The following is a 20,468-nucleotide window of genomic DNA, read 5'->3' as shown; positions in this document are numbered from 1 at the left end:
AAGAGACCAATGACCATTCTGGGAAATCTCCATTGGCATGTCCTGGTTGCAGCTGGGATAGAGTTAATTGCCTTCCTAGTAGCTGGCATAGTGCTGTGTTTTGGATTTAGTACGGGAATAATGTTATAGAATCACAGAATCCCAGAATTGTTTGGGTTGGAAGGGAGTTAAAGCTCATCCGGGCCCACCCCAGATGAGTCCCTGCCATGGGCAGGGACTCCTTCCATTATCCCAGGTTGCTCCAAGCTCTGTCCAACCTGGCCTTGGACACTTCCAGGGCTGGGGCAGCCACAGCTTCTCTGGGCAACCTGTGCCAGGGCCTCACCACCCACACAGGGAGAAATTTCTTCCTAATATCCCATCTGAACCTACTCACTGTCCGTGTGAAGCTATCCCCTTTTGATCTGTCACTCCAGGCTCTTGTAAATAGTCTCTCTCCATCCTTCCTTTAGGCTGTGGGCTCCCTTCAGGTCCGAAGGGATAAATACAATGCTGACACCACACTCCTGGTTGGTTGTTGCCGAGCAGTGCTCACCTGAAGCCAAGGACTTCCCAGTGCCCCAGGCTCTGCCAGTGAGGAGGTGCACAAGAAGCCAGGAGGGAGCATGGCCAGGACAGCTGACCTGAACTGGCCAAAGGGATATTCCACAGCACAGAATGCTGTGCTCAGTGTAGAAACTGGGGAGAATTGGCCACTGATCCCTGCCTGGGGACAGGCTCTGCATCGACAGGAGGTGGTGAGCACCTGTATTGTGCAGCGCTTGTCTTTCTTGGGTTTTATTTCTCTCTCTCTTTTTGTTGTCTCCCTTTTCATTACTGTAATTATAATATTTTATTTCAATCATTAAACTGTTCTTATCTCAACACACAGGTTGAGATATTTTTATTCTGATTTTATTCTGATTCTTCTCCCCATTCCAGTGGGGCAGGGGACATGTAAGCGAGCAGCTGGGTGATACGTGGGTGCTGGCTGAGGTTAAGCCATAATAACATACATCTCCTGGGAAGTTTAAAAGCATTTGTTTTAAACAGTATGTGATTTGTCTATAAACAAAGATATATGTGTTCACACAACATATAAGACAAAGACATTTTAATATTACTTGACACTGCAGTGAGTGCCCACAGAGATAAGAGGATCTTTCACTTTATAAAAAAATTATTCCTGAACTCCTGGACACGACTGGAATATTGGAAACTCTCTGTAGAACTCTGTGTGTCAGACAAAGTGAACGAGGATACAGAAATACAGACAGGACCACTGCTAGAACTCCATGAGCAGCATGCTAGGCACTTCACTGGAAAGCTCAAGGATAATTTCTAATTTCAAGACTAAGACTAACTTCAAGCTGTTACTATCCACTTTAACAAAGGGTGAAGTCTGGCTGGTGCCATTTCCACTAAAGCTGACACAAAAAAGTGCAACTTCAGGGACTGCTCTTCTCTTCCTCTCAGCAGCTCTTCTTACTACAGCTATTCGGTGTGTGATTCACACAAGAGGACAAGCTCAGAGATAGCACAAGTTAGAAGCTGCAGAGTGGCATAAATCTAATTAAGCCTAAGTGGTAAGACTAAAGGAATGTAAATTAGAACCAGATACACATCAGCTTCCTCACATGCAAGTTGCACTGAATCAGACTTCCTCTGGATTCTCCAGATCCAGCATAATATTCCTACCCCATGGAACTCAAATTCAAACTAGAGTCTCAGGGAATAGTTAACCAAAAAGAATGCATTTAAGCTTAAGAACATTGAGAATACATATTCATAAGAACATTGAGAATACATATTCATAATATATTATAAAATGTAGGCAAAGTAAAATAGGTTAAGCTTTTGACTTTTCTGCAAATATATGTTAGTTTACAAGAGAAATCCCCCAGGCCAAATTCACAGTTGAAACTATTTCCTCAAGAAGTTCCATTGCTGTTCATTTTACCAGCAATAGTCAATAACTGTGGCAATCAACTAAGTCATCCATCTACAGTGAGACCAACAAAAACTTGGTAGTTATCCAGCAGCAAAGTGAACATGAAAGAACAGCAAAACCAATATTCATTATAAGGCTAAAAGCCAGTAACACAGAAGAGCTCATCAGGGTATGAAACCTTCATTTTATAGACTTCTGAAAGGGTGAGCTACTGCTTTCTTGACTATTTGAATACACACAAAAAATCTGGGACTTGTTATCCAAATATGCTGTATTTTTTTACTTTGTGATTACTTGAGTGAGTTGATGAACAACAGTGCATCGATTATTTTATTTAACATTCAATACAACTGCTTTTCAAAAACACATGCAGAATAAAGGAACAAAGATCAAAAGAAGAAAAGCTGAATTCATCTTGAAAGGTGATTTTAGGCACAGAAGCTACACACAAAAGCAGTTTGAAATCCAAAATACCATTTTGCTAGTCGGCACCTCTTGAGGCTGATAGCCAAGATGCACACGCTCCCTGAGTGCTTACACTACTCGGAAAAACCTGGCAAAGACATTTACCAGTGAACATGCAGGTAACAATTTGATCTACAAAGCAGCACTGCAGTTTGGCAGAACTGAAAACATTATTCCAACATTAGTTAACCCACCTGAAACTCTTATCATGAATATTAAAAGCAAAAATATTACCCAAATGATGGGTTGCCACTGACATCACTATGTTAAAACCCTGTTATCACCTTTTACTGGCAGTGAAAGGAAAATGAAGTGCTCACTACTAATGATAACAGTCTACCTGGTAGTTTGTATGAACTGAAATCTTTGCAACCCACTCATGCCCACAGTTCTGTGTTCTTAAATGAGACCAAGTCTAACCAATACCACTAGGGAGGGCAAGTTTTCAAACTGGCCTTAGTTTGACATAGTTCCATCACAACTTTTTGTCTACTCACAATGCATATGCAATTGGGAAAAGAGGGGCACCTTCACGTGAATTGGTAAGTAATTTTAAATAATAGGAATGATTCTGTCTTGCACACGAACCCATTTAAATGCAACATATTGGGTTTGCACCTGAGGAAGACAACCTCTGAAGGGTTCTTGACATTTTTCTACACATCTTTGATTCAGCAAAATACCAAGATTGATAGAGCCAACATCTAGGCTGACACACAGTGCAAATGTAATGATCTGGATCCAGCAAAGCAGAGAGCTAAATCGCAGACTTACGTTTCTCATCATCAGCGTGTACTAGAGATGCTGCTCTCGACAGCACATCCAATGGAGTCTCCATTCCTCCCTGGATCCTGCAAAATTCAGACCCAAAGTTACAGATAGGAAACTCAGAATCCTTAACATACCAAGTGCTGCATCACCTGTTCAGAGCATGCATATATCAGGTTTTACAGAAGGAATGAAAAAGAGCATGACAGCAAAAAGAATCAAAAATCTAAGTTTCTGCTGTTCTTTTCATGTTATACCAGCACAGGACTTGTTAAAACTAAGTAATTGCTTAGTTTTGAAAACAAGGAAACACTGGAATTAGCTTTCCCACCAACTACTTGCCCAAACAAACCAGAAGACCAAATTCTCAAGTACTGAAGCTGATGACTGCTGCTCACAAATGTTGCAGCAGGGTTATCTACTACATGTTGTAAGTGCTTTTTTGTCCCACATGCTGGCCTTCCATCCCAATAAAGAGCTACTTGAGACACTAACCAAAGATGCAACTCATCTGCAGTGAAGGTGACAGCTGGTCTGACTACCTGAGCACGAGACTGCTTTAGAGCCACAGGATTCAATAAACTCCATCTCCACACTCCTGTGTCCAAGGGAGAATCATTCAAAGTTTATAAGCCATTTACTAATGAACATATAGCTGAACTCTGGGTATGTGTATATACAACAACACAGAGAACTGCAATCTGTGTAATTACACACCTCAATAGCTGCTTCTCCCCAGTTTTAGCCTCTTGCAACACATAATTCCCATACACAAAAAATTCATCCTACCACATTAAAAATGGACATTTCAGCACTGTATCAAGCAACAGACTCTCCCATTAAAACCAATGATTGCACTGCAGCTCACATAAGCTTCTCAAAGCTTCACATAGATGGCTTCAAAACTAAAAAAAGAAGTTCCAATAGGAAATTCCAAAAATATGAAAGGGAAATCAAGGAAGAGAATAACGTGCTGTCAAGTTGCTTTTATTAAAAGGCCAGCAACTTATATGTGTTTTTAAACAAGAAGGCAACAGCATAGGCAGAACTGTTAAGAAAAAAAAATAGAGAAAGAAAATCTTGTAACAGCTAACAGTTTTGTTGGATTTCTTCCACCAAAAACTTAGCATGATCTTCTATCATAAAAACTGTTTACTGTAACTTACTTTACAGTATAATCTTAAAAAAAAAAAAAAGAAGGTAGTGGCAACTACAGAAATCTCAAACACATGTATAACATGTACACAGACTTAACAACAAGCATATGTTTGGGAAGCAATTTCCTTGATTTTGCACTAAAACAATAAACTTCACTGTCCTCCCTCCCTCTTCCTAAATAACGTCAAAGATTTTAATCAAAGGTTTTAAAGCATAAGAGAAAGGATTTTGAAGTATTTGTAAGTTTAAAAAATTTTTAAGTTTAAATAATTAAATCCAGAAATGTTTCCACAGAACTATACAAGAGAAAAACTTGAAATAACAAAGCATAGCACTTGAGGATTAAAACGTGCACTTTCCCTCCCTGTCATCATCAGCTTTTGCTCAAGAATAGTATTTTAACTAAGCTGTAAGTCAATTAACTCTTTCATTTAAAGATAGTACCTGTGGGCAAGAGGTTTTAGAAAATAAGATCTGAGTTTCTTATTTTACTATTAAATATTTCTTCATATCTTGTCTGGCCACATTCTCCTCCAAACCAAAGCAAATATCTGGCAGAGCGTGTTTGCTGGAGAAGCCTTCAGCATCATTCTACTTTGATCCCTTAGACCCTGATGCTTAGTTTCTTTCCTGCTTTTTGTTTTCTTGGACTTCAAAATAACACTTTATTTCTCCCCAGATTGTTGATTACTGACCCTCTTACACAAATTCCTCTAACAGAGTGAAAATTCAGTCAGAAAAATTACTAAAATATGTCTGATCAGGTGATGCAGCTACACCAAACTGAAGGCTAACTCGTGATTTAGTGCTAACTTTGTCTGAAATTTCAAAGACAGCAATGCAAACCCTTTTAGTCAACTCTTTAGGAAAAGAAAAAAAAAACCAAGCACCTCTTGATAAAGAACAACACAAAGGATAGTAAAATGTTTTTTATTGACAACAAATTGCCTTTTTTCTTTAAGTTTTTCAGTAAATTTCAAGTAATGGGAGTAGCAGATGCCCAAACCCTTTCCGGAACATGTTCCTAGTAAAAGAATTAGCTGGTGACAGAAATCCACATTGAGAGAAGGAAACAGGAACCAGGTCTTAATTCTATTCAGGAAATTAGACACTTCAAAAACAACTTCACTAAAAGTGGGCTCTATATAATTTTGCACCTTTGTATATTATTCAAGTCCATATCATGAGAGAGCTGCTGAGATGCTCCTCTAAAATTAAGGCCTTGTGCAGAATACTGAGCTCATCCAAGAGCTGCTTTGAAGGGAGAGCTGCAAATCCCACAGTGCAATACCAAGTATTCTGGGATTTTTTTAAACACACTGAACACGTTCACAGGTATGAAAGTTACCTTCAAGGAGATATAAACTTCCAGATTATTTTCCAAACAATATTAAATATCCCTCTATCTCTAAATTAGACTAACAAGCCAGTGATAACACTTTAGAAAGTAATAAAGGTTGCCTATGAGAATGAGAGAGGAGGGATCTTCTCTTAGACTGTTCAAAGCTTAAAAACCTAATTTGATCTGGGCAAGGTCAGCAACTGATACAGCTTTGCCAAGGCTGCCTTGAGAGAACAGCCCAGCCATCCTCAGGAGGAGTCACATTTCAGAAATAAAGACCAGGACACTTTCCAGGGTTCCAAAAAAAAAAATTAAAAAAATAAAAAAGCGAGTTAAAAAGCAGACTCCTGACAAAATCCAGCTAATTCTCTGTGTGACACAGAAACCTGTGTATGCAGAAACCAGCCAGCATGAATGCTGTACTTTCATGAGTATCCCCATCAAAAACCAACTCTATCTTATGTGTAAGTACTGCTCTGCACCCCGATCTGGTAAGGGAAAACAACTGACCAGTGAAATACAAGAACACAATTGAACTTCCTCTGGTTAAATCTGATTTAAACTATGGAAACAGTTTCCCAAATATCTTACTTGTTACAGTCCCTTAACTGTTAGATTAAAGAGACATGAGCCAAAAGCACTTTTACAAACATTCAAGATATTTTTATCTACTGTAAATTGAAATATTAGTTTAATATCTTACTCAGTCCTTTTATTTATCAGCTACTGCTCCCATTCAACATGCCCCTACTCTGTCCTCTCACCTACACTGCACTACAGAAATATTCTGGAAAGTAGTGAAGACATAGAATGTAAAATCAGAGGTACAGTGTCTGGAAGACAAATAAGTTACTAAACACTGATCTACCTGTAATTTTTTTATGCAGCACTTGAAACACGCAACACGCATTAGTGTAACAAAACAGTCCATTTTTTTTCCCCCCTCTCCTTTTCACATTTTTGAAAATTCCAGGTACACATGGAATACTCTCAGCAAATGTCTGCTAACCTTTTTTTTTTTTAAGACTATGGAGAAATTAAAGCTTTTGAAAATGAAGATTGAAGTGATTTCATGGATTTATACAGCACCTTCCAAGCACCCGGAAAAGCATTCATGGAAAAATCCTAAAGTTGCTTGTTTGAAATTAAGTAAACAGCACCAACTCACTCAGCCTGAACAGAAAGACAATTATTTAATCTCACCAAAGTTATATTCAGGGTACGTCAGGAATGATTTGAAATAAAGAGAAGAACTTTATATTTGATTTTTTAAAAGGGGGAATAGCAAAGAGACAGAAAGAAAAGAGAAACATGAAAGATGATGTTTGGGCAGTACTCATTAGGGAGATATGATGGCTTTTGTCTAGGATGGACTTTACCCTGGAGCTGAAGTAACAAGTTAGATGATAGAAACAAGGACAAAGAGTGATGAGGACAACAGACATGCTGAGCAGGTAAGGAAAAAAAAAATCAGAAGAATTTTGACCCAGTTTGGATATGAAAAGCCAAAGTGAAATCACAGCCATGAGGATGACTGGATTCTAGGTGTGACTGACAGAACAGCCACTGCAAACACCTTCCTAAGGAACACCTGAAAGAGTTCTCTCAAATGTGTCCAGTGTGAACTAGAGACAGACAAGGAGAGAAAGGCTGAACCTTCTAATGATTGAGAGAAAAGTCTGGTACTTGAACTGCCATCTGGTGAAATTATAGAGATAACTTTAGAGGGAGAAAAGGAGGGTTCATAAACAAAGCCCATTGTAACAATGACAAAGTGATTCAAATTGACAAGACACTCGAGAAACAATCAAGACTAAAGTGAACCGAGTGTACATAAACACAAGTACAGGGAAAACAAGATTAATTGAAAAATATGGTCAAACAGGTCAAAAACAGCTCCTACTTGGGGAAATATAGGCACAGTCCTGCCCAAATTCATAACCAGGAGTACCTATAGAGAGAGACTCAGTTGATTTCCATGAGAGAGAGCAAAACTGAAGAGGAAATCCAGGCACAGCTTATCAGCACAACCAGTAAGTCCACAGAGGAAAGGAAGATAAAGCAGCAGTTTGATGCAAAATAGGTGAATACCTTTTATTTTTTACTATAGGAGAGAGTAAATCAGATTTGCAACATGAATGAGAATAATGATGAGCACAGTATGTGTCTCAAACAGACACAATAAATTCCTTCAACTGCACTTAGATCAAAGCTTCTACTTATTGATACATGAATCCTGTGTTGAGATACCCATGTGAAATGTTAACTGCAAGTACTCAGTGTAGGTCATGACTATGGTTAGTACTGCTCATCTCCTGCATTTACAACCCATCGCCCTCAGAGTGAGTTCAGGCCAAGTATGGCCAAGGAATCTTCAAAATACCACTTTCTTTAAAAAAAAATAAATTATTTATTCACTGCTTTGAGTTTTTTTAACCACGGTTGTTTTGCATGTGGAAAAAGTGTTTGAACAGGCAAATCTTCAGGCAGAAACAACAATTTAACTCATCACACAGAAAATTATAAGCTTAAAGCAGAGCTTCGGCATTTTACCTTGTGCCTTTTGTTGCCTTGTTGCATAAAAACTCCTTAACAAAGTAACATTCTACAAAGAAATCTATTAGCAATGGTGTTTGAATTAAAAGCTAACCTAAGAAATTAAAGGTAGAGAAGTCCAACCTGACCATATCTTGTATCTATCTGCAAGACCACATGTTACATCCTACATGTTACACACTCTGCTGCAAACCTATTATGAAACATTTAAGTACAGCAGATAGAACTGAAGGTCTCTTTTATAATAGAAAACTTTCAAATGTTTCTGAGAACAAACAGATTAACTAATGCAATATGGAGATGCTGAGAAGGTTATCAGAGCTACATACATGTAAATAAGAACCTGACACTTTATTGTGTGAATGCTCTTAATTAATATGCCCCCAAGAGTCTGTATAATGATTTTCTACCCTGTTTTAGCATCCTGCACCAAAACACCCCATTCTTGTTCCCCGCAGTATGCTGGGGATGCTGGAAATCCAGCAACAACTGTTCCAGCCCAGTTATTTACTTAAAAAATGCAAACCCTGAGAACTGATTACTGCTGATCGCATCTGGGGAACACATAAGGCAGCCTGACATTGCACTGCTACAGATTGAATAAAAAAATCTCTCTACAAATGGAATATACAAGATACAGAGTCAAAAACCTTCCCAGTGCCCTTGGGACTCATTCCAGAAGGTTTCACCTCTGCTACTGATGTGACCCCAGGGATTTTCCCTGTAGGAAAAGCACGCCGTGCGGGAGCCCACGTGTGAGTCGGGGACGGCAGGGACGCAGCGCCCGCTCGGTCCCGCTGCTCGTGACACCCGGGGTAGGGGCTCCTGGGGGGTATTTCCTCCCCGTTCCCGTTCGCCGGGACCTGCGGCACCTCGGGCACCTCCAGCCGGGCGAAGCCAGTCCCTGTTCGGGACAAAGCCTCGCTGCTCGGGCGGGCCCGGCCCCGCCGGCAGTGCTCGGAGCCCCCCCGCGGCCGCTCCGAGGTGGCTCCGCGGCCCCCCCGGGAGCCTCCACTCCGCCCGCCCCGGGAAAGTCCCGCAGCGCGGAGAACGCGCCAGGGCAAGCACCTGCGCCCGCCCCCGCCCGGCCGCTCCCCCCTCACTCACCGGCGCTCCGGGCGGCGGCGGGGCCGGGCGGCGGCAGGAGGAGCGGCGGCAGCGCGGCCGCGCGCCCCCGCGGCCGGCCGGGCCGGGCCGGGCCGCGGGAGTGGCGGGAAGGGGGCGGCACTGGCGGCCCGGCAGCGGAGGCGGAGCGGAGCGGAGCGGAGCAGGCGCGGCGAGCCTGGCCCCGCTGGCCCCGCTCGCTCGCGGGCCGGGGAGGAATCCCAGGGAATGAGGGAATTCTGCGCCGAGCAGGTGGGGAGCGCGGGGCGGTCCCATTGGCCGAGCCCGCTATGACGTCACCGTAATTAGGGTAATGATGAGCTGACGTCACATCCTCGCAGGTAGGGAGCGCGCGCGCCAGGCCCCGCCCCGGGGAGGGGCTCGCGGGGGCCGAGGTAGAAGGGCCACCGGTTCGAACCCCGAGAAAGCCGGGAACGCCACAGCGAGAAACAGGAGGACAGGGAGCGGGGACAACGCCGCCGGTCTGTGCCTGCTTGACTCCGACTCTGGTTTAAAAGCTTTTCTGAAACTACAGGCAAACAACAAAAAATTTTTCTTCACAACGCACTTTTTTAAAAGCCGAAGTGCGCCAACGCGCCGTCATTCAGCATCTCACAAACAGGCTGAGCAGCCACACGCACAAATGACGAGGAACAAGCGTTTCAGAGCCTGAGGTAACGTACTACAGCCGGGCTGAAGGACTGGGGGCTAACGTCCACGTATTCCACACAATTTGACGATAATTGGTCTGAACAGATCCGTCACTTCGTTTCCTGTTTACTGCTCATACCGCAGCAGATTTTTACAGAATCCCTTCTTGCACTCGACATGACTCATTCAGCCGCCGGAGGAACTGCCACCAGTCAGACGTGTGTGAAACTAAAGCTGAGCCATCGCCATGGTCAACGAATCGCTCTCGTACTCTTCCATCTCCAGAGCAGGAGTTCCCACGTGCAACTGCAAAAAGTCTGAATGTCTGCCAGAAGCCAGAACGATCCAGTCCCTCAGCACTGGACTACTGGGAAAAGCAAGAAACACACCTGTTCTCACCATCCCAGCACTCCCCGAACACCAGCACATCCTCATTCCCCTTGCCTTGCAGCAGTACTCTTTCCAAGTTTGCCATTCCCAAGATTCAAGCAATTTAGGAGCACATTTTGCCTGTTTTGAGTAATGTTATCAAAAACAAACTGATTTGGAACAGCTTGTGTATTTGAAAGAGCCACTTCTCAGAAGCCAAACTAAGACTATTCCAATGCACTCTGAAGAACCCAGGAATGCTGTTTGTGCAACAGGCATTTAATTTGCAGAAATTAGTTACAGAACAGTAATGGGAAAGTGCTGTACTGATCTTCTGGTGTCCACATGAACATCAGTTGTCATGTAGAGAAACACGTCCAATAATCCTGCATTTTACCTTCACAAGGATCTGAGAGTGCTTTGGGCACCTCTTGGAGTGCACTGCAAAGGGAAAGAATCACAGAATGTGCTGAGTTGGAAGGGACCCACAGGGATCCTCCAGTCCAACCCCTGGCCCTGCCCAGACCCATCCCCCAAAGTCACCCCCTGTGCCCCAGAGGATCAGCCAAACCCTCCTGGAGCTCTGGCAGCCTTGGGGCTGTGCCCACTGCCCTGGGGAGCCTGGTCAGTGCCCAACCAGCCTCTGCGGGAAGAACCTTTTCCCCGAGATCCAACCTGACCCTGCCCTGACACAACTTCAAATCAATGTGAACCCCACAAAGAGCCTTAGGGCTGCAGATTTGGGGTGGAACCCAAAAAGAGCAATAGAAATGCCGTGTCTCAGTGGAATTCTGCTCATGGTATTTCTCCTACCCAGCTCCTCCTCCCCTCAGTGTGACAGACACACACACTATTATAATAAATGCATAAGTATATAAATGGCAGCACAACTGTCTGTGTTTTCTCAAGGAAAAAAAAAGTACCAAGGCACAGCAAGGTTTATTTTAGATCCTGAAACTGGGATTGGTGCATGAAATGGTGGAGGGAGCACAGCTCCCACATGTCGCCAGAGGTGCAGCCAAAGCAGCAGCCTGGCCAAGTGGTGTGGGAGGCTGCACGGAAGGGAACGGCCGGGGATGAACCCACACACCCTGCACTTGGATTCCTTGAAAGATTCAGATCCCATGAAGGGCCTGTGCTGTCCGGTTCCCATTTAAAAGTCTATCAAAATCATGCAAGAATAGCTGACACTGAAGTATTTTCATATCCTTGCATGGACAGGTCATGAGATCTCCGGGCCACCAAAAGCTAGCCAAAAATGTATTCCAAACATTAAATGAAATCCAGATTTAGACTCCACACACTCAGTATACCTAATAGAAACGTTTCAGTTGCTAAAAAACTGAAAGGCATATAATCTCATAATAATAATAATAATAAACATAATTTTATACATATTTTTAAACCTTTGTCTATGACATTTATACCAATATATGGTAATATTTATATTTTTTAAATTAATATTGTATTAATAGACTACTGAAAAATATTTTCATTACCAGCTAACAAGAACAGAATTTTGATGATCTAATATTTGGAAAAATACTAGTCATAATCATCTAAAACTTGAGAAAAAAAAGATATCAGAAAAAAAATGAAATATGGAAAACAGACCCACAGGGACTGGGAAAAGATCTGAACTAGACATTGGTACACATCATGAGAATTAATTGCTGCAGACTTTTTAATATGCATCTTTAAGAAAAAAGTCTGCCACTCCTGTTTATTACTGCTGGAGGGAATAGGTACGAAGGGTTTCTTTGTTTAATGACACAGAGCTCCTGGGATGAGGAGGAGCTTGAAAAAGGAGAGGTCAAAACCAGCTTTTCATCCTTTGGATATTCTATTACAGCTCCCAGCAAAAGTTTTACAACAGAATATTTACTAAACATCTAAAGAGTCTGAGGAACATCAGCTTGCTGGGAACAGTGACCCTGTGCATTCCTGTACAGACACTGCTGGTGCAGACAGACAGACTTCCCCACTGAAGTGAGCTGTAAACAATTGTTAAAACAAAAAGAATGAAGGGCAAGTTGTCAAACACTGGAAATCTTCGAAAACAGCATAAGAAAATCTTGTTGAAGCTGCTGAGTTCAACACAGGCTAATGTTCAGCGAAGCCACTCAAAAGGCAAATTCACAAACCAGTAAAGCAAACCCAGCCTTGGGTGATGAATGGGATTTTGTTTTGCTCAGCTGTTAAAATTTGTTTTCATTTTTGCACGTACTTTCTAACTGAATGATATCAAAGGTTCTTTGCTGACTTGGATACCAGCAAAAATATACTTTGCTGAAACCCAAAAAGCGATTGAGACAGCTGAGGGTTCCTAGCTGAACTAAAACAAAAGTAGTGCTTGAAGCCTTAGGTAAGGCACCTAAGATATGATGCAAATCCTGGGACAGACTCCAGTTGCTACTCCTGTTCCAAATGTGTATTAATCACCAAAATTAGTCACATTCTCCATACGGTATGGCCACCGCAACAGAAGATTTAACCCCTGCGTGAGGGAGCCGGTGTCATTCCTGACAGTGCATCTCAGGTGCCGCAGGATTGATGTGTCCCGACTTCTCCTGCTGTGGATGTGCCAGTCACACAGAGATCTGCCACATCCCCCAGGCCCACTGAGCTCCTCAAACAATATGTTAGCACAGGGGCACAGAGAGACACCAGTATTTCACAAGCACCAAAAGCCGCCAAGTCATTTCTAAGTATGTTTTGAGAGTTACCACTGTTTCACAAAGTGTTTTAACACCTTTTTCTTCTTTTTAGTATAGAAGAAGGAAAGAATCTGAAACCAGAGGGGGAAACCTGTATACTAGCAAGTGCAGTTGCAGTCTGCAGGGAGATCTGATGGCCCAGTTCTACAGACCCTACTCAAACATTAATCTTGTAATTACTATTGAAATTAAGCCTGACATCTGTTCCATGACCAACCAAGAAAATAAAACATTTTCACCATACCAAGAGTTGGTTAAAAATGCCTTGGGCAAGTACCTCCCTCCATGTGGGTCCCAACAGCAATAGCCTCATTATTGTGAAAGTCTGCAGTGTTCACCAGCCATGGGTGCTCCATGTGCAAAGAGACTCCAGCCTGGTTTGGTAAACTATTTTTGACTGATTTCAGCTTCTAAGAGTTGCAGCAGGGGGCACGTGTTGTGTGTTGCTTCAATCAACAATACAAGTGTAGAGCTACAAAGAGATGGTTTCTTTTTCTTTAGGTGCCCATCTAAGGAAGTAATTTGCCAACTGGTATCACTGCATGTAAGAGAGGAATTTATGGAAGTTCTTCCAGTTTCTTACTGCAATCTCATTTAGTTTTTCGAACAGCAACAATACAGTTATGTCAGTTACAACAGAGAGGAATGCATGAAGTTACCTTGAGTCTGAAGAGAAGCCCAAGACATACTAAACTTTGCATGAAGATGATTAAGTTGGTGCCAAAAGCAAACACTTTTCCCAAAGCTATCACAAAACACCATTACTTGTCAGCTTAGTAAGGCATGTCATTGCTTTCCAATCCCTGTCAGTACAACTACAATGCATGCTTCCATCTATCCACACATTCTTTTAATAAAACAGGTTGATTTTACACCAAATGACAGCAGCTTTTAAAATCATATCTCAAAACACATTTTATCACACACAAATTATGCAGCCTCTGAAACAAACATCTTTTCTTCCATGTTAACACTCCTAAGCTCTGAATCTAAAACTCTTCCCTGCAAAAATCTGCGTTCATTTGCAATGCATCTCAAAGCTACCTTATATAAAAACACACCCAAAATCCAAAACACTGAGGAATATCAGACTTAAAAAGACACTTTAAATTTTTTTGAAGATAGTTTATTATTTCATTACACCATAATGTGTTAAATTGCAGTAATTCCGGACAGACAAGTTGATCCAAACTGTAAGTTGATGGAGATGGTTATTTATTACCTGCTTCAAGACAAAGCTTGTCCTCTTCATAATTGTCTGCCTCATCATCCAAAGGCAGATTAAAAGAGACAGTATAATTTCAGTTGGAGCAGGGTCATAACACCAGCATAATCTTCAAGCAAACAATGAGATACTTTCAGACTAAAACAGAAATATGAACACCACCAACTCTGTTCTTTCAGAACATTTAACCACAGGTACTTTTTCCTTGCTTTGTTCTAGGAAAGATTCCACCCTATGGATGCTCCCATAAAATGAAGACAGTCAAGATATCTGAGAAAAAAAAAAGTTAAAAATGAAGGAGTGTCAGATTAACAAATTAAAAGCAAGCTTTGGTCACACCCACTGTTTTTAATTTGTCCGAGTTTTGTTAAACACTGATAAAAAGACCACAAATGGTTTACAGAGAGACTGAAGGATGAGCTCAGTGTAAAAAAAAGGTCAGTATAACCATGATACACAAATGTAGATAAAGATTCAAAGCAACCTCTTTACTGTACACTTTTTTCTTGTGCAACAAACACATACATATAATAGATTTAACTCCCTATTAGATTTGTATCCTTTCAAATAGGTCAAGAGGAACTTTAGTTCCACTGGGATCATTAAAATCATGGACTGGTTGCAATTCATGATAAGATGCAAATCTGTTTTTCTGAGTTTCCAAACTAACTTATTGTAAGCTACATAATTTCTATACATTTCGAGGTTATAAGGAAAGGTCCTTTAGTCACCTGAATTTCTTCTAAACCAGCAGTAGGTGACTGGATTAGAGTAACATGCCTGCCTAAAGGAACTGGGCACCAGGAGACTGTCTAGGCCCTTAGGAATATCCATCTGTCAGCTGTCCATGTGTCATGGAATCACACCATATTGGTCAAAGGTTGCACTCAAGGATCCTGGAGGTCTTTTCCAATCTAAATGATTCTATGATTCTATAATACAAGTAACATGTTTTCTATTTTACACTGAAAATTAGTCACAAACTCTAGACAAGGAACAGAGGAGACATTCTTTAAACAACAAAAAGAAAAGCAGAAAAACCCAGAACTTTAAAAGCACCTGTGCAAGTACAACCCTTAAATATAATTCACTTCAAAATGTAAGCATTTTAAGCACAGTGACCATCTACTGTTGTCTGTACAAACTCACCTTCAAACTATGAAATTGCTGCTGACTCAGTCTTCTGCTTGGCAAGTCTAACCCAAGGATGCAGGCTCAAAGTTAAACAGGAGTGTGCAGAATGTGTACCATCTCCCCACCTAGGATTTATGCCCCAACACCAGACTTGCAAGGCAATGAGGGGAGAAAAAACAGAGGGAAAAAAAAAGAAAAAAAGAAATAGTCTAGAATTTATTGTGCAAATAATTTGGTTTTCAAAAGCCTTGCCCCAGGCTGTAATGCCAAAGCACTGTGACAATATCATGAGACAGACATTGGGAGGCTGCTTTATGTCAGCTCTGCCCCCTGTCCTGCACCACTTTTCAAAACATTTTAAGGAGCCAAACTTCTTGGCTCTCACTGCTGTCTCGTACAAGGAGTGAGCCAGACATTTCACCGCTGCTAAGAGCAAGACAGCTTGAGGATGGCAACATTAAAAGAACAAACCAAAATCACAAACAAACCCAAAAAAACTCCACTGAATGCCCCCCCCCACCTTCATGCTTCGATACCAAGGTTTGGAGAAGCTTTGGCAGGAAGCAGAGATTAAAAAAATAATCCTCTGTGTGGGAGCAGAACCTTTCAAATTTACCAAGTATTTCATAGAGCTAGATAGATTCCATGTAGAGAAGTAATACAAATTAATTAAATAAATGAGATATTTTACCATTTACTTGGCCTGTTTAACCAGTAGGGGAGGTATCTTAAACATCAGGCTTGAGTCTTTCAGAGCTAGTCTCACAGTACAACAAAAGCAAGTGAAGGAACCAAAAGACATAGTGTTATGACCGGTTTTTGGTTTGTTTTGTTTTTAAAGACTGTCCCCTGTGGTTGCAAGCTCCCAAGAATCAAATTCTATTCAAATTCAAAAGCAGAAGGAATCCTCTATAGCCATGACACTTGCATGAAGTTTCAGTCAGTTCAGAATATTGCCTTTACAGCTGCAGTATCTTCAATTTCTCAGGAAAAAAATGTGCATAATCGTCAAAATAGCCCCCCACCACTAATGAAAAGGTTTGGGCAGAATGCTGAATTGTGAAGGCAAAAATGACATGAAAGTTCTACTGAAGGTGTAACTAAAACATTTGCAGCTTTCACGAATAATTTCAGAATGTATATAGTCCAAAGCTTCCTGTTCATGTACTAAAATTTAACCCATTTCTTAACATCTCTGATTTAACCAGTCTGAGTAAGAGGTTAAAACGTGCAAGAGTAAAGTGACTCCTGCCTCTCCCTAAGGCAGTCATTAAGTTCAGGATCAGTTAGCAACTGTGATGTAAATTTTTATCTAGAAAAACAGGTAAATAAGGTCACTGCAAAATTTTGTGAAACCACAGTATCAAAAGTGACAGCTGTTCACTCAGACAAAAAATATGCCAGAAAATACCTATGTAGAGGTAATGTCTCTTCTTCCTGCACAGAATGTAGACCAGCAGAACTGAATTTGAAAATGAAGAATACTTCGTCCTCTATCAACACCTTGCCCATGAAAAACTATCAGACACACACTGACCTGGCATTCTGACCTTCAAAACAGTGTCAATTCTATTTTTAAATTAATTGCTGGGAAAAGGCATGAGTCACAACCCTGCTTGGATCCCCCTCCACTGGACACTCACCAAGGGCTCCGTTTATTCTGAAGTTTCCCAAGTCAGAACAGGATGTAGCATTACTACCTCAGTGTGGAGAACAAGGACCTCACAGGTCAGTTCCCTAAGCAACCCAGGAATACTGGTCTCTGGATCCATCTTTATCTTCCCAGTTTGGCAAAGATTTTTGTTGCAAACCTCGGGAAGCTCTGGAATACTCCAAAGTGCATCCCTCTAACAGAAAGGGATCCCACTTGCTCAGCTGTGTGCTAACCTACAGGCACCTTGTTTATGATCAGGTTGCAGCTATTACTCCCCATCTGTTGGTCCAATTCCCTCACACTGAAGGTCAACCAAATCTAAAGAGAAGCCTTCCTGAAGCACAGGTGAGAAATACAGGCTCTGCAGTTAAAACTAAGTCAGTTGCACTCAATATAGGTGGTATTTGAGGGGTCCTACAGCCAACCAGCTGGAGAAACTCAATGCTCAAACACCTGGAAAATGGGAAATGTGCATGTGATAAAGAACACATCCCACGAATGCTGATGGAGGAGGTCAGCATACTGTGTCCTACAGCTCTGTGCACTGCCCAAATCCAAAGTTTAGGAGCAGCCAAACATCCCACTGCTAGCCAAATGGGCTGCTCACAACAATGGACAAGTTAACAAAGTGGAAACCAGAATTTATGGTGATGTATCCAGTCAAATTTTTATTTCCCATTGTCATCTACTTCATTCCCTCTGAAGCATGAGATAGTTCCATACTTCACTGTGGGCACCGTGGGTCTCAGAGCCAGCCAGGCCCATGCTGCTGACTCACCTATGGAAATCCTTAGTGGTTTGCTTGGCTCCAGGCTCTTCATTACAAAGAAGCTTTTTAAGACATCAGAAATAAATCATCTGCCTGGTTGCCTTTAATGAAAGCACTGTTACACAGGAAAAAGAGGGAGGGAGTATGAAACAATATCCATGTGGGACAGCGAAACCAAAAAAGAGGGATGTCTGAAGAACAGAATGAAAGACTTGAGAATTAAGTCAAGAAGAGAAACAATAAAGCAGTATGGAAATGGAGCAGGAAGGTATAAACAGGAAAGTTACAAGTGGAACGAAAAGCTGAAGTGACTATTTTTTGTGAAAGAGCAAACACCTCATTAGGACAAAGAGTTAGTAACATATTCCCATGTACCAACTTCCCATTCAACAATCACGAGTTATTTTAGTGTACAGCTGTACAACCGTAAGAAATCATTTCCACATACTGTTGAGGAACTTCAAAAGCAACTAACAAGTCTGAAATCAATCTCTCTTCTCTTAAAAGTCTCCCAGAGCAAGGCGTTGTAACAACTGCCCCAAGTATTCCCTATTAACAGTCGAGAGAAGCCCAGGCTGAGCTGCTCAGGGCTATGATTCATTCATGGCACTCTGCCAAAAAAATAAATACGTTCAAGACCAATGGCCCCAAGGGGAAAGGTAGGCCACTTCTTAAAAGGCACAGAGATAAATGATTTACAGAACAGAATACAGTTGAAGATTTCAGCCTATATGGATGACGAGGAAGGACTTAAGTCTCACAAAGATTTAGTGCACAGACTTAGATACTGGCAATGTATCAACAGATGGAGTGAACTAGGAACTATTAAACTGGGATTTGCAAAACTCTCTCCAAAGAGCAAGAAGCCACCCATTATAGTGCTATACACAAAGGAAGTTCATAAAGCAAAATCAAGATATGCAGGGGGTATCCAGCAATGTAAGACAAACATGACCAGCTCAGGTTACAGGCAAACTTCAGTAAAGTAACACCTGTAGAGGGGCAGAGCAATCCATGGCAGGACAAACAGTGTAAGGGTTGGGAGGGCCTGATGCCACACAGCATCTGCTGCACATAAAAATGGTTAATTAGCTGCCAGACAGCAAGCAGTACATTACCTTTTATTTTTTTTCTAGGAGAACCTTATTTCTTGAATAAATGCCCTTGCTCAGCTAGCAAGGTGCAGGATGAAGACTGCTGTTTCACTGCAGGAATGAGGCCAACTCATTCTCACATCACAGACTTGTTTTTGCCTTCTAATGTTTTGAAGCACCATTTCAGGGGCAAGCAGCTTCTGAAACACCAAACCCACTCTTAAATGTGTCTTACTTTAATATTCAGGACATTACCTTTGACTGTTCCCAAATCTTCATTCGTGAAGCCTAGCCACGATCTTTGACTGTATTACTAAGGGTTTTTAAAGAAAGCTGCTCTTTCAAATGCTTCCCTAGAGTTACAACTGCATTTCATCATTAAAAAATTCCAGATTTAACTGCTGCTTATCCCCAAACTCACCAATAGTGAGAAACTGCAGAGAAGGAGAAACACTGAGCCTCTCAGGATACAAGATATCCCCACAAGATACTCTATTTAAAGTTCTGGTGCACACATATCTCCAAGGCATCCTCTCTCAACAGAAGGGAAAACAGCCACAACTTCAAGGTAACAAATAAAAATCACCAGAGTGAATGAGCTGTTAGAATCCAGCCTTTACTTATGTGGCAGCCGTATCCCAGGAGGGGGTCAGCCATGTCCAACTGTACTGTACAACTCTCTACATCAAGGATTTGTACAATTTTTTTTACTCCTGTAGATTCAAGGCCAAGCTATATGTTGCCATTATGTCAAAAAGGAATTACATCCCTATTCAAAAACAGTGCTAACCTATGCATTTTAAGTCAAGCATGTGATGAAATGCTCTGCTAATAGGAATTCTCAACCAGATGTTGAGCAATCTTATGACACATGATCCCTCTCAACCAGTGCTTGAAGCAGTTACAATTTATGGTTTCCTATCCTGTGGTGCTGTTATTTAACCAGGTTAAAAAGCCCCAGTCTCACCTTTTTGTGTTAAGGAAACAAAAGAAAAGAGTACACGGGTTCGTCAGGATGGTTTTGTTCAATATTACTCCCCAGAATGCCTTGTGATGTTTAAAACTTCACTACATTCCACTATTACAGGAGGAAGGAATGAGCTTATTAAAATCTAAGTGTCTTAGTTTTGCCACTGCCTCTTTTTTTCTTAATTTGGTCATATTGCTTATTCTATGGAAAACTTTTAGCTCCATCTGTGCACCACAGATGTCCTTTTGTTTTCTGTCAGCCTGTAGATTTCTATGCAATGCCTAGTAAAGCCTGCATCCTTGAGGGAATTATGGGAATCAGAAATGCAATAGTTACATTTTCATTTATGGACACAAAGAGGAAATAAATGAGGCAAAATCTGCAATAACATTTTAGTTGTTAGCCTTAATTATCTGGTAATGTATTCAGTATATGGAATAGATTTCTAACAGTCCAGTGTGCAGTAACTGGCACTTCTTAAAAACACAAAACCAACTCCGTTTTTCTGCTTACAGTGTTTATTTTCCAAAAGTTGACTAGAGGAACAGAATTCACACAGAAA

At 41.4% G+C, this 20,468-nt stretch overlaps 1 protein-coding gene across 1 annotated transcript in view; it reads right to left on the bottom strand.

Moving 5' to 3' along the window:
* The window catches only part of VGLL4 (vestigial like family member 4), an 83,767-nt gene extending 74,418 nt beyond the window's left edge, over window positions 1–9,349 (bottom strand). The window contains exons 1-2 of the mRNA XM_029965201.1: window positions 9,327–9,349; window positions 3,170–3,246 (exon numbers count right to left, since the gene is read on the bottom strand). Coding sequence (XP_029821061.1) covers window positions 3,170–3,233 — 64 coding nt within the window. The 5' untranslated portion in view covers window positions 3,234–3,246; window positions 9,327–9,349. The remainder of the gene's footprint in view (window positions 1–3,169; window positions 3,247–9,326) is intronic.
* Window positions 9,350–20,468: the final 11,119 nt, after the last annotated feature.

This window comes from Manacus vitellinus, unplaced genomic scaffold (genome assembly GCF_001715985.3).
Source record: "Manacus vitellinus isolate BGI_N305 unplaced genomic scaffold, ASM171598v3 scaffold_91_pilon, whole genome shotgun sequence".
Lineage (NCBI taxonomy): Eukaryota > Metazoa > Chordata > Aves > Passeriformes > Pipridae > Manacus > Manacus vitellinus.
Note: the sequence above shows the minus strand (reverse complement) of the source record. Positions and strands in the feature narration are given on the sequence as shown.